The 14,395-nt window shown below is 59.0% G+C and overlaps 1 protein-coding gene and 1 pseudogene across 1 annotated transcript; one reads left to right on the top strand and one right to left on the bottom strand.

Moving 5' to 3' along the window:
* Nucleotides 1-9,796: 9,796 nt before the first annotated feature.
* On the bottom strand, nt 9,797-11,092 carry UTF1 (undifferentiated embryonic cell transcription factor 1). Its single transcript, XM_070780407.1, has 2 exons — nt 10,528-11,092; nt 9,797-10,362 (listed from the first exon to the last, which is right to left on the bottom strand). The coding sequence occupies exons 1-2, from the start codon at nt 11,090-11,092 to the stop codon at nt 9,878-9,880; spliced, it is 1,050 nt and encodes a 349-aa protein (XP_070636508.1). The 3' UTR covers nt 9,797-9,877.
* Nucleotides 11,093-13,269: 2,177 nt separating this feature from the next.
* Nucleotides 13,270-14,395, top strand: LOC139180023 (ubiquitin-like FUBI-ribosomal protein eS30 fusion protein; annotated as a pseudogene).

Raw genomic sequence — 14,395 nt, 5'->3', positions numbered from 1 at the left:
ACCTTATCTTTGACAAAGGAGGCAAGAATATACAATGGATTAAAGACAATCTCTTTAACAAGTGGTGCTGGGAAATCTGGTCAACCACGTGTAAAAGAATGAAACTAAACACTTTCTAACACCATACACAAAAATAAACTCAAAATGGATTAAAGATCTCAACGTAAGACCAGAAACTATAAAACTCCTAGAGGAGAACATAGGCAAAACACTCTCTGACATACATCACAGCAGGATCCTCTATGACCCACCTCCCAGAATTTTGGAAATAAAAGCAAAAATAAACAAATGGGACCTAATTAACCTTAAAATCTTCTGCACATCAAAGGAAACTATTAGCAAGGTGAAAAGACAGCCTTCAGAATGGGAGAAAATAATAGCAAATGAAGCAACCGACAAACAACTAATCTCAAAAATATACAAGCAACTCCTACAGCTCAACTCCAGAAAAATAAACGACCCAATCAAAAAATGGGCCAAAGAACTAAATAGACATTTCTCCAAAGAAGACATACAGATGGCTAACAAACACATGAAAAGATGCTCAACATCACTCATTATCAGAGAAATGCAAATCAAAACCACTATGAGGTACCATTTCACACCAGTCAGAATGGCTGCGATCCAAAAGTCTACAAATAATAAGTGCTGGAGAGGGTGTGGAGAAAAGGGAACCCTCTTACACTGTTGGTGGGAATGCAAACTAGTACAGCCACTATGGAGAACAGTGTGGAGATTCCTTAAAAAACTGGAAATAGAACTGCCTTATGATCCAGCAACCCCACTGCTGGGCATACACACTGAGGAAACCAGAAGGGAAAGAGACACGTGTACCCCAATGTTCATCGCAGCACTGTTTATAATAGCCAGGACATGGAAGCAACCTAGATGTCCATCAGCAGATGAATGGATAAGAAAGCAGTGGTACATATACACAATGGAGTATTACTCAGCCATTAAAAAGAATACATTTGAATCAGTTCTAATGAGGTGGATGAAACTGGAGCCTATTATACAGAGTGAAGTAAGCCAGAAAGAAAAACACCAATACAGTATACTAACGCATATATATGGAATTTAGAAAGATGGTAACAATAACCCGGTGTACGGGACAGCAAAAGAGACACTGATGTATAGAACAGTCTTATGGACTCTGTGGGAGAGGGAGAGGGTGGGGAGATTTGGGAGAGTGACATTGAAACATGTAGAATATCATGTAAGAAACGAGTTTCCAGTCCAAGTTCGATGCGCGATACTGGATGCTTGGGGCTGGTGCACTGGGACGACCCAGAGGGATGGTGTGGGGAGGGAGGAGGGAGGAGGGTTCAGGATGGGGAACACATGTATGCCTGTGGCGGATTCATTTTGATATTTGGCAAAACTAATACAATTATGTAAAGTTTAAAAATAAAATAAACTAAAAAAAAAAAAAAAGAAGTGGGTTCCGAAGACTTGGGCTTGGACGCCGTGGGCACCGAGCGTCCGACTGCGGCTCATATGGAGGGTGGGGGCAGCTCCTGGCGGGAGGGAGGAGTCCCAAGGGCCTGAGCAGGGAAGACCCGGATCAGAGGGGAAGCCCCAGGCCTGGGAGGAACGCCCCACCTGCAACAGGAGTACAGGGATGGGCGACTCTACTCCCGGACCCGCCCCAACTCCCAACCCAGCCTGGGGTTAGGAGGGCCCCCTGCACACACACCAGGTGTGGGCAGCCCCGGGGCACACACTCCTGGGGACTTCAGGGCCCCCGTGCCCACGGTCTTGGGGGGGCTCCCCCACCCTACACCTGGAGACCTCGGTGGGCCCAGCTGTACCTGCTCGCCCTGCGCAGCTGCTCCGGGAGAGCCAGTCCACCGGGCCAAAGCTGCCGCGAAGGGTGGAGGCGGGAGGCAGCTCCACTCACAACCGGGCTCCGGACAGACGGTGGGACTGGGAACTGGGTCCAGCTAGCTGGGTGGGGCCGGCCGAGCACAGGGCTCAGCAGGGCTGGGCTGCACGTACAAGCTTAGGAGGTGGGTGGGATGTGGGTTTACCTGGACGACCCAAATCCCCCCTCCCCAGATAAACGGCACCTGATTGCTTTCAATTCCGAGGCACAAAGGAGGCTGTTTGCACCTCCTCCAGCTCTGCGAGGTCTGAGGGAGGCAAGGGGCTATGGCCAAGGAGGCAGAGGCGGGCAGCTGAGGACTTGCAACGTGGTCTCTGCTGCCCCTGCGCTGGCCAGGGCTGCTGGAGGGTGAGGGTGGCCCCTCCCCTCACCACCCGCTGTCAACCTGCACGGGGCTCTGCCCACCCGAGGGAGTCCGGGTCCGCAGTCACTCCCGGGACAGATGGGCTCAGCCAGTGTCTGTGCCGCAGGCTGTCCTGCTCGGCAGGAACGCGGGTCTCGAGGAGCTAGGCAGGATGGGGAGGGGCTGGTCCGCCCACACGCTCGGCAGGGGTTCACTCTGGTCACAGGAACTGCCCTCAGATTTGAGTGGCAGGAAGGAAGGGGGTCTGCTGGCTCAGGGCAAGGACACGTCTGTGCCTGGCTCCTGGGAAGGGCGGAGAGGAAGGACAGAGTCTCCTGAGCTGCTCTGCTGGGCCGCTGCCCGGCGCCCTCCCCACCCCCCCAGATCCCTTGGGTAGCCAGGCGGGTGCAGGGGCTGCTCTACAGTCCCCTGGTCCTCGTCCCGGTGCCCCTAGCGCTTTACTCATGTGGCCTGGTGCGAAGCTGGCCTCAGGGAAGTGGGTGGCGAGATCTGGGGGCCGGTGCTCCGTGGGGAGGCTGCCAGTCAGCCGGCCCTCTCTCTCCCCCCCAACCCTGGCCAGCCTGCGTCTTCCCCCTCCACGCCACTGGCAGACGGATACGTGGCGTGTCCTAGACGACCTGCAGGGCCCTGCTGCAGGGACCCATCACAGGAGCCGCGCCCTCAGGCAGACAAGGCCCCGCTGGCGGCTGGATCCAGTCCCCAGCCCTGAAGGCTTTGGAACGGACAGGGTGAGTCTGCAGCCTAGGCTTCTGGGGGCGCCAGCCTGGGCTGGGAACCGAGGCCGCCCCCCACCCCCACGCCGGCCCGCCTGGCTTCAAGATTAACACCCCAATCCTGCCCTAGAGCACTCTTGGGCTCAGCAGGGAGCAGAGGCTGGCCCGGCAAGGTCCTTGACCTGGTGGGGTGAGGGTTGGAATTTAAATCCCTAGCCATGTCAGGTGAGGTGTCTCCTGAGATAACTGCAGGATGTCCTGTGAGTTGCGTGTGCCTGGAGTGCCCCCAGGATGCTCGTGGGCAGGCTCCTGAGCGCAGCTGTGGACGTGGGTGTCCCGCCACCATGACAGCGGCCGAGCTGTGGGTGCTCGGAGCCCCTGGGCCGGCCACGGTGCCTCCCCAGCCTGGTCGAGGGAGTGAGCTGCAGCCCCTGACTGCTCCAAGCACACAGAACCCGCGGGACAGGCACCCTCTAGGTCACAGGGCCTCAACCCCCAGTCTGTGGGCCAGTATTGGTGCTGCCTGTTAGAACTGGGTGGTACAGCAGATGAGCAGCGGCTGGACGCGGGCTCAGCCGCTCCCCATCCTTCACGGCACTGCCCAAATCACAGCCTCCTCTGTGCAAAACCTGTCTTCCCCAGAACTGGTTCCTGGTCCAAAAAGGTTGGGGAATCACTGGCTTAGATGAAGGGGGACATTTGTCGAGAATTACTGCACTGAGTGCTAAAAGCAGTCCTTTATGAAATGTCAGGCATTAACACGTACCACGCCTTTCAAAACCCAGTTTTAGCATCTCCTTCCTTCTGCTCTTCCAGGGCCAGTCCATTGGCCTTTTGTCCCCACACGGGCAGCATGCGCCGCAACCCCACCCCAGGTCTGCTGGGTGACCCCTTCTCTTAGGGGACCCACCTCTCACGGCCACCCGACCTCGACTTCACGGCCCCTACCCCAACCTCCCCTTCTTGATCCCAAGGTGACCTCCCCTCGTGGGTCAGACGCCCCTCCCTCCAGCTGGTGTGTGTAGACTCTCCTCACCTGGCTTTTGTTCCCTGGGGCCTCCCCACCTCTCAGTCTACCACCACGGGCTGCTCCATGACAGCTGTCGCCCGGTGGGGCCTCAGCTTCCTCAAACCTCCTCTGGGTCCAGGTGATCAGGCACAGGTGTGGCAGTGATTCTGGGTCACTGGCCTCCAAACCCAGGTGGCAGCTGACCTCCCACTGCACTGGCAGGGGCTGGTGGGGCGAGCGCGGGCTGCTTGCCCGCAATATGCAGCGTCTACACTCCGGGGCCCTGAGGCTGCGACTCAGCCCGCGACCAGTCAACTCCCCCCTACAGCAGCCCAGCTGTCTGAATTCTTGGACCCACTGGGCCCTCACCATCACCATCAGGCCACGACTAGTGCAGGCGAGTGAGGCCCCCTTCCCCTGCCCACGCCCCCCGAGAGGCCGGGAGGTCCCATGTGGCTCCGACGCTGCCCCCCAGTCCTGGCTCTCCCATGCTCCGCGGTGCTCAAAGTCAGGGCTTCGGCCACCATGCCCCTCGCCCCCCTCGTTGGAGCCAAGAGGGTGAATCTGTGCTTCTGGTGGGGAGAACAGAGCTGTGCGCCTCGGGGCGCGGTGGCCATGTCCCACCCGAACAGGGCGGTGGTCTGGGGGTGCCGTCAGTTCCCAGGCTGCAGGTGTGGAGTCAGGGAATGGGCTGCCCGTGAGGACTGGCTCACGTCTGTCTGGGCCTCCCTGTCAGCTGGGTGGGCGCCTCCCCCAGGCCCCTTCTTTCCTAGGGAGTCAGGTCGGAGAGCTTCCTGCTGCTGTGCGAGGGGCCTCAGTCGTGGCCTGGCCCCTCCGTCCCACCCGCAGAGGCGGCAGCAGGGCAGGCCGAGTGGAAAGGCAGGGGGGGCAGACCCCTGCCTCCCATCCAGGCTGCAGCCCCCCCGGCTCCCCCCTCCCCGCACCGGCCAGGACTCACCATCCTTGCTCGAGTCAGCAGCTCAGAGGCGAGTCCCATGCCTGGGGACCCCCACGACGTCTCCTTGGCAGGTGGGGGCCCCGCCGCCTTCCAACCTCGTGAAGATCTCTGGTTGGAGGGGCTGGGCCAGGCTGAGGTGCCTTGTGAGGCCCTCAGATGGACACAGGCTGGAAGCCATCACCCACAGCCAGGCTCTGCGGCCTTGCAGCGGTCTCCCTGAGACAGAACCAGAGTGATGTGGGGGTGGGTCCCCCATCAGTCTGAGGGACTCCAAAAGGGGCCCCGGGTGACCCTGGAGGGAACTTGATGAAGGTCTAACTCCAGGCCCTGGTCTTTGGTGAAACAGGTTCTGAAGCTAGGAAGCTGAAATCAACAGCACTAAAACAGTTTTACGTAAGGACTGAATGTGGAGCTCTGAGCACATGAAAGTTAATTTAGATAATTCAGTGTCTCAGTCGCACAGGCAGGTGTGGCTGGTGGCGGCCGGGTTGGACATTCTAGAACGTTCCTGTCACTCCAGAGTGCTTTTGCTTGGTGCTGTCATTAGGAACAATGAACAAGGTGAAGCCAGATAAGCACTTCCTCATGAACATGATGGGACAATGGCCCCTGAGGTCTTCACAAAGGGGCCTTCTGCAGGTCAGGAGAGTCCTTGTAGGATTAGGTCAGCGCCCAAAACTCAGAAAACGAAGAGGGAGTGCCCGCAGGTGTCCTGAAAGTGAAGGAAACAGATGAGACCCCCAAGGAGCAGAGAAACCCGACCGAAATGCACAGAGGCGCTCATGCAGATAAATGGCCAAAGGCGATGGGCCCCAGACACTCCCGCTGACCGGCAGCGGAGGGCGGGTGGGGCTGCGCCCGCTGTGAGATTCGGGAAGTGGACCTGGACTGGCCACCCTCAGGGTCCACGCCAGGGACTCAGCAGGCCCTGGGGCTGGGCCAGGTGAGCGGGGTGAGCCGCACACCCGCGTAGCCGCTCCCGATCCTCAGCGACCACAGCTCTGGGAGAGGCCGGCACCTGGGCGCCTGTTGGAGACACTGCCGGCACCGGCTCAGGGTCCCGTCTGTCTTGCTGCAGGGACGCCAGGCCGGGGCTGTGGGGCGGATGCCGGCTGCTTCCTTGCCGTGGCCTCCTGAGCGGGGAGCGGAGTCATGGACACTAAGCCCAACTACGAGGCCTCGCCCTCAGGGCCTGTCACCTCCCAGGGCCCCTCCTGACTGCACCACCCTGGGCTTGGGGTCTCAACGTGGAAATCAGGGGGACGGGTTCGCTCCGTAACACTCAGCGCTGGGTCTAGTGCAGAACAGGGAGGGGGGAAGTCAGCGCTACTGTGCCTCTTGGCACACCCCCTCCTGCTCTGCGCCCCCACAACGTGGGGGAGAGACTGCAGACGTGGCGCGGGTTGTGAAGACAGTGGCGAACCGCGCGGACCTGGGGGCTCTGGTGAGGGCGTGGAGGAGATGCCGGAGGCAGCCGCGCTGACCTGAGAGCACGAACACGTCTGCCCACGGGCCCCATCCGCATGACCTGGAAAGGTGCAGACCAAGGGAGCGCAGGCAGAACTAATCAGGTGGAATGGAGCCCTATCCAGGAGTGCGGAAGCCCCTGGACTGAGAGGGTCAGATGCCTCTTTGGGGAAAATGCATCCTGATTGAGGTGGTTCCATGTCACTGGAGTAGATGTTCTTCTAGGGCTCAACAGCACTGACCCTTGATGGGTGAATGTGCTGTATAACCGCTCTCTCTGGCCCCAGGCCCGGAGGGAAGGGAACTGGCGTGGGGGGCCGAGGGTGCTGAATTAGGTGGGAGCTGGCTTCCAGCCCCTGGTGGCCCACACGAAACCAACCGGGCCCAGGGGTGAGCCGGTGCAGCCAGCTGGGTGCAGCCCTGCCTTACGGGGTGGATGAGGCTAAGGGCCCAGGGCAGTCCTCCACACACACAATAGGAGCACCAGCCGGCTGTGGGGTGGAGGGGAAGAGCAAAGCCAGCCCCAGAGCCCTGCAGCTGCCGGGGTGGGGCGGGGCAAGGCCCGAGGTCATGGCTCTTGATCGTCCAGGCCACTGTGCACGGTCTCAGCGCCACAGGACAGGTGTGCCGGTGAGCTCACGCGTGCAGACAAGCGGCAGCTGGACAGGTCCCTGAGCGCCGGGGGGCAGGGCACCGGCCACACTGCTGACCGCGCACTGCAACACCACTGGTTAAAGGTACGAACCTCACACTCCCTAGGATGGCTGAGGTTAAAAAAACAGTAACACAAGTGTGGTTGAGGATGTGGGGAAACTGGAACCCTTGTTCAGTGTCGGTGGGAATATAAAATGGGGCAGCGGCTGGAAGACGGTATGGAGGTTCCTCAAAAAATTAAAAACGGAATTACTACATGATCCATTCCACTTATACACCCCGAAGAACTGAACACAGGGTCTTGAAGAATATTCACACATCCATGTTCGCAGCAGCATCGCTCACCACAGCTGAAATGTGGAAGCAGCCCAAATGTCCACCAAGTCAGTGGACAAGCAAAATGTGGTCCATCCATGCAGTGGGCTATCATTCCGTCTTTAAAAAGAAAGAAAACCCACTGTATGCTGTGTGTGTTATTCACAGCTTGGAGAACATTATTCTGGGTGATATAAACCAGATACAAAAAGACAAATACTGTGTGATCCCAGTTTTGAGGTCCCCAGTGGCTCAGATGGTAAAGAATCTGCCTGCAACGCAGGAGACCTGGGTTAGATCCCTGGGTTGGGAAGAGGGCACGGCAACCTACTCCAGTACCCTCACCTGGAGAATCCCACGGACAGAGAAGCCTGGCGGGCTGCAGTTCATGGGGTCGGAAAGGGTCAGACACAACACACACAAGAGCATCCTGCCGGGGGCGGGAGAGGGGGCTGCAGAGTGAGTGTCCAATGATTCTGTTTGGGAAGAGCAAGCTCTGGAGCCGACGGGGATGGCCACTGCATGTGAACATCCCTGCACACTTGAAACAGGTAAGACGGGAGACTTCGTGCTCCATGTATTTCACCAGAGTGAAAGAGAAGGGGTGAGCATGCTGGCCAAGGGGCCCCTGATGACCCCTGAGGATGGCCCTGGAGGCTGGCTGGGTTGATGCCCACACAGGCACAGGAAAAGGTGTGCTCACGGTAGGATGCCATCCCTACTGGGAGGTGCGCTGCACACGTGCTGAGTCAAACCCAGGATGGCCGGCATAAGACCCACCTCCCCCCACAGCCCCAGCTGCCACCCCCACAACTACAGCTGAGGCCGGTCACGGGCAGGCCGGGGAGACGGGATCTGAGTGTTTCCACGCGTCAGGAATGGCTTAAGTCACAAATAAACCCCTAGCCGAGGTGCTGGAGTGAGACAGGCTCGCCCCTCCCCAGACTGGAAGACCTTGGCCAGGCTGGGGAAGGGGTGTGCAGGGTCATCAGGCCCTGAGGAGAAGGCCCTGGACATGCCCCCAGACAGCCAGGCAACATGGGGCGTAAGGCAGACAGGTTCTCCTTGGTGCACCCCAAACCTTGGTCCCCAAAGACTCGGAGGCTTACATGGATCTCAAGCCCCCAGACAGCCCTTTCTCCGAGCAGAGTCCCGGTGACATCACCCCCTGCCCCCGGCGGCTTCGGGATTTGCTGGGAAGCGGCCCAAGGCTGTCTCAGACCCCCCCACCCTTGGCTCTTACCTGTGGGAATGTGTAGGGTGTGCGGGTGTTTACAAACGCCAAGGGTCCCCCTGCAGGTTTCTGCCCTCGAGTGGACTGGAAGGGGGCAGGCACCGTCTCTCACAGCAGAGGCCAGCATGTCCTCGAGGATTCGGGATCTTTCACACATAGCCCCCCGTCCTGCCGAACGGTGGGTGCACCCTTGTTCTGCAGGGTCCCTGCGGCTGGGGACCCAACCGGGGCCTCTTAGAAGACAAAGCCAGAAAAGGGCTGGGGGAGGGGCTGAGTGCTTGGCCGCCTGGAGCCTCCGGAGGGCGAGGACTGCAGGGCGCTTGGAGACAGGCTTCCCGTTTACCTCGCAGACCAGAACAACCACTTAAGTCTCTGAATGATCCCCTAGCTGCTGAAAAGCCGCCGGGCATTCATCCCGAAGGCGTATTGTTATGCGGGCCCGCGCCTCTGGCTGCTTCCTCATCCCACCCGGCTGGGAGCACGTCCGGCCCCGCCCCGTCCCCGCCGGGTCTGAGCCCCCAGCGCAGGGTGGGGCCCTCAGTCAAGACTTGGAAAATGCTCCTGGGGCAATTTCGATAAAGTCCTTTTCAAGCTGCACGAACCCTGGCCTCCGTCAAGGTGGAAAAGCTCAGACCCGCCGCGCTTCCTGCCCCGGGCCCACCCAGCCCACGCACCTCCGTGGACAGGAGGGGACCCCTCCCCGGGAGTGCGTTATCCTGGGAACCTCCTTCCTGGACGCTGCTCGGCCCAAGGCCGCGGACTCTTCCCTGGACCGCCCGCGGGGGGCGGCCGGAGACCGCTTACACCTCCCCCACCGGTTCCGGCTGAACCCGGCCCCCGCCGGTTCCCGGGGCCCTCCCCGTGGCGCCCGGCCTCCTCCCTGCTCGCAGGGCTCGCCCACCGCGGCCGGTCTGCGCTGGTGGGAAGTCCTGGCAAGCAGGGTCTGGAGACCTGGAGAAGGCTGGTATGCGATGCGGGCCCCGAGCTCGGGTTCCACGTGCCCACAGCCCTCCCCCGACGGGAGATGGGCCTCCTAGGCCTGGTGGGGCCGGGCAGAATCCCAACTGGGCCCCTCCCAGGGGTCCCGAGGCCATTTTAACCTCCCGGTTATCTCCAGCCCTACGTTCCTACCCAGTGCGCAACCTGCACACAGGATTGAGTCAGAAAAAGCAATCTTTTTATTGAGCATACCTAGGTTTGGTTGGGGGAGGGGGGCAGCAAGGAGGGTCAGGGCTGAGGGGGCGGCCCTCCGGCGCGGGGACCGCGGAGAGACAGGCCTCAGGGGCGCGGGTCGGCTAGGACACCTCGCTCGGCCGCGGCGCTGCCCAGGATGAAGCCCACGGCCAGGGACACGGTCTGGTCGAAGGAGCCGCGCAGCTGCTCCACGTGCTGGTTCAGGGTCAGCAGCTGGTCACGCAGCGGGCCCAGGATGGACACGATGTCGCCGAGGTGCCCCAGGGTCTGCAGGAGGGCGGCGTTCAGAGACGGCGGCGCGGGCTGCTGGGGCGCGTGGTCCTCCAGGCGGGCGGGCGGCGAGTCGGGGTCTTCCCGGGCGGGGCCCGGGGACGGCGGTGGCGGGGAGCCAGGGGCGCGGAAGGACTCGGGCTCTTCGGGGCGGACAGGCGCGGGCGTGAAGGTGCTGGGGGCCGTCGGGGAGCCGGGCGCGTGGGGCGCGTCCGCAGACTTGGGCGGGGACGGGCTGAACCTGAGTGTCCACGCGGGATCCGAGTCGAGCTCTCGGGACGCGGGCAGCGGTGGGGCGCCTGGAACGCGGAGCCGCCGGTTGCCGGGGGCGCGCGCGCCCCCCTTTCTCCGTCTGGGGCGCCCCCGCACCCCACCCCCGCCCCTCCGTCTGAGGGGCTCTCCCCACAGCCCGCTCCCCGCGCTCTTCGTCTGGGGCGCGCCCTCCCCCACCCCAGCCCACCTACCCGGCTCGGCGGGCGCGGCGGAGGCCGGCCGGCGGCCGCGCGGGGGTCGTCCGGGCCCGGGGGAGCGGCGGCGTCCGCGCCTGCGCCCGTTGTCGCCCAGGAGGCCCATAAGCTGGCGGATCTGCGCGTCGAAGGGCCCTGGCGGCTGGCCGTGCGCGTCGCGGACCTTGTCCTTGAGGAACTTGTAGCGGCGGCGGCACTGCGCGGGGGTGCGCCGCACCTGCTGGCGGGCCAGCGCGGCCGACACGCGGCGGTAGGTGGGCAGCGCCTGGCGGCGGTCCAGCAGGAGCGCGCGCCACACGGCGGGCTGCAGTAGCGTGCCCAGCAGCAGCTCCGTCTCGTGCGCGCTCCAGGGCGTGCGCTGAGCCGAGCCCGGGGACACGGGCGAGCCGGGGGACGCGGGCGAGCCTGGGGGTGCGGGGGTTGTGGGAGCCGCCAGCGCGCCGGGCGAGGCGGGCCTCCGGGGCGGGGTCTCCGGGGCGCCCCCCGCCAGCCGCGGCTCGGGGTCCGGGCTGGCGGGCGATGGCGGCTCGGGCGGGGGCGGCCGCCGCGGCCGCAGCAGCATCCCGGGGCCGGCGGGGTCGAGGCCGAGGCCCGGGAGAAGCCTCCAGTTGGCGCTCGGAAGACCCTGCACGCCCGCCCTGCTCGAAGCCGGCGCGGAAGCCCCGCCGGGTCTACGCGGCCCTCCCCCTGCCCCGCCCCGCCCCGCCCCGCCCCGCGCGCCAAGTTCAACCCGACCGCGGCAACGCCTGGTCTCCGGGCCAGTCTTTGGGTTCCTGGGTCTCGAGCTCTTGGAGTAAGGCTCTGCCCCCGCCCGCCTACCGCGAAAGCGCCCGCCCAACCTCCTTGTCTGTACTTCTTAAACCGCTGGATCAAGTCCAAACGAACATGGCAATGTGTGTCGGGCGCGCAAGGGTCCGTCCGTGTTTACGCATGTGCGGTGCCCTTTCACCCCTGTGTAGAGGAAGCCGTGGAACATTCTGGTTCCAAAGGCTCCTTTTTCCTTTGGTGCACCCTTGCTTGCTTGCTTGCTAAGTCGCTTCAGTCGTGTCCGACTCTGTGCGACCCCATAGACGGCAGCCCACCAGGCTCCGCGTCCCTGGGATTCTCCAGGCAAGAACACAGGAGTGGGTTGCCACTTCCTTGTCTTGGTGCACCCTAGCTATTCCTAAATGTAAACATGTTCTGGTTCTCCCAGCCCCCCTGCGGTTTCAGTTTGCGGAGGCGGTAGTGTTCATCGCTATCTGCTGGACCTGATGGAGAGCTAGGCCATTGGTCAAACTTCGTGTCGTAATTTACACACACTGCACATGAAGGGACTTTCTTATTCTGATGCAGAATGGCCACCGCCAACATTGTGTTTACTAGTGTTAAACCTTACCCCTGAGATACTAAGGGTAAGAGAAAGGTGCCCAAAGTTACAGCTTCTGCTCAGCCGTCTAGAAGTCCTAGCCAGAGGATAAACCAACAAAAAGGTGTGGAAAGTATGGAGATAGCCAAGGAAGAAGTGATACAGTGCTCCTTGCACATAATATGGTGGTACACGTGGAAAGTGCAGAATCTACAGGCACAGAACTAATGAGCTTTGCAAGGTCATTGAATATAAAAATGAAGAAAAGTCAATTGTATTTCTGTATACTAACTACAGTAGTTTTATAAAACTGTTGTTCAGTTGCTAAGTCTTGTGCCACTCTTTTGAGACCCCATGCAGTGCAATACACCAGGCCTCCCTGTTCTTCACTATCTCCCGGATCTTGCTCAAACTCCCGTCCACTGAGTGCATGATGCCTCCAACATCTCATCCTCCGTCCTCCCCTTCTCCTGCCCTCAGTCTTTCCCAGCGTCACGGTCTTTTCCAGTGAGTTGGTGCTTCACATCAGGTGGCCAAAGTATTGCAGCTTCACCTTCAGCATTAGTCCTTCCAATGAATATTTAGGATTGATTTCCTTTCAGATTGACTGGTTTGATCTCTTTGCCATCGACGGGACCCTCGAGGCTTCTCCAGTACCACAGTTTGAAAGCATCAGTTGTTAGGCGCTCAGCCTTCTTTATGGTCCAACTCTCACATCCATACCTGACTACCGGAAAATTGATAGCTTTGACTAGACAAACCTTTGTTGGCAATGTGATGTCTCTGCTTTTTAATATGCTGTCTAGGTTTGTCAAAGCTTTTCTCCCAAGGAACAAGCATTTTTAAATTTCATGGCTGCAGTCACCATCTGCAGTGATTTTGGAGCCCAAGAAATTAAAAGCTGCAACTGTTTCTACTTTTCCCCCATCTGTTAACCATGAAGTGATGGGACCGGATGCTGTGATCTTAGTTTTTTTAAATGTTGAAATTTAAACCAGCTTTTTCAATCTCCTCTTTAACCCTCAAGAGGCTCTTTAGTTCCTCTTCGCTTTCTGCCATTAAACTGGTATCGTCTGCATATCCAACATCGATATTCTCCCAGCAGTCTTGATTCCAGCTTGTGATTCATCCAGCTTGGCATTTCCCATGATGTGTTCTGCATAGAAGTTCAGTAAGCCAGTTGACATAAGCATACAGCCTTGACATACTTCTTTCCCAATCTGGAACCGTCCATTGTCCTATGTCTGGTTCTGACTGTTGCTTCTTGACCTGCATACAGGTTTCTCAGAGGCAGAGTTGTCTAGTATTTCCATCTCTTTAAGAATTTTCCAGCTCTTTCTTGACTCCATCTTCGCAGTAACGGCAGTGGTGTCTGTGATCTAGTTGCCAACATGCAGCTCTTTGCGCCCAGGAGCTACACACTCGAGGTGACCGACCAGGAGACCATTGCCTAGATCATGGCTCAGGTAGCCTCGTTGGAGGGCATCCCTCCAGAAAGTCAAGTTCTGCTCGTAGCAGGCACACCCCCCAGAGGATGAAACTACCCTGGGCCAGTTTGGGGTGGAGGCTCTGAGCACTCCGGAAATAGTTGGCTGCATGCTTGGAGGTAAAGCCCATGGTTCCCAGGCCCATGCTAGGAAAGCCAGAGGTCAGACTCCCAAGGTGGTCAAACAGGAGAAAAAGAAGACAGGCTGGATCGAGAGGCACATGCTGTACAACCAGCGCTTTGCCAGTGTTGTGCCCACCTTTGGCAAGAAGAAGGGCCCCAGTGCCAACTCTTCAGTCCTTTGTAATCTTGACTTTCTCTAATAAAGCTGCTTAGCCCAATCCAAAAAATAAAATTTCCACAGTTTGTTGTGATCCACACAGTCAAAGGCTTTTGGGTAGTCAATGAGGCAGAAGTAGATGTTTTTCAGAAATTCTCTTGCTTTTTCTTTGATCTGGTGGATGTTGGCTTTTTGATCTCTGGTTTCTCTGCCTTTTCTAAATCCAGCTTGTACATCTGGAAGTTCCTAGTTCATGTTCTGTTGAAGCCTGCCTTGAAGGATTTTGAGCATTGCCTTGCTAGCATGTGAAAGGACTGCGATTGTACAGTAGTTTGAACATTCTTTGGCATTGCCTTTCTTGGGGGTTGGAATGAAAAGTGACCCTTTCCAGTCCTGTGGCCATTGCTGAGTTTTCCAAATTTGCTGGCATATTGAGTGCAGCACTTTAACAGCATCATCTTTTAGAATTTGAAATAGCTCAGCTCGAATTCCATCACCTCCATTAGCTTTGTTTGTAGTGATGTTTCCTAGGGCCCACTTGACTTTCACACTCCAAGATGCCTTGCTCTAGATGAGTGATCACACCATCGCGGTTATCCGGGTCCTTAAGACCTTTCTTGTACAGATTTTTGGTGTATTCTTGCCACGTCTTCTTAGTATCCTCTGCTTCTGTTAGGTCCTTGCTGTTTCTGTCCTTTATTGAGCCCATCTTTGCCTGAAATGTTCCCTTGGTATCCTCAATTTTCTTGAC

The sequence above is a fragment of the Bos indicus genome, chromosome 26 (assembly GCF_029378745.1).
Source record: "Bos indicus isolate NIAB-ARS_2022 breed Sahiwal x Tharparkar chromosome 26, NIAB-ARS_B.indTharparkar_mat_pri_1.0, whole genome shotgun sequence".
Lineage (NCBI taxonomy): Eukaryota > Metazoa > Chordata > Mammalia > Artiodactyla > Bovidae > Bos > Bos indicus.
The sequence above is the reverse complement of the archived record's forward strand: the minus strand, read 5'-3'. Positions and strand labels throughout refer to the sequence as shown.

Excerpts from the sequence above, each read along its gene's own strand:
- UTF1 (XM_070780407.1), bottom strand. The coding sequence starts at position 11,092 with ATGCTGCTGCGGCCGCGGCGGCCGCCCCCGCCCGAGCCGCCATCGCCC. Across the intron at positions 10,363-10,527 it reads CGCCGCGCCCGCCGAGCCGG|GCGCCCCACCGCTGCCCGCG; the intron begins GTAGGTGGGCTG and ends TCCGCGTTCCAG.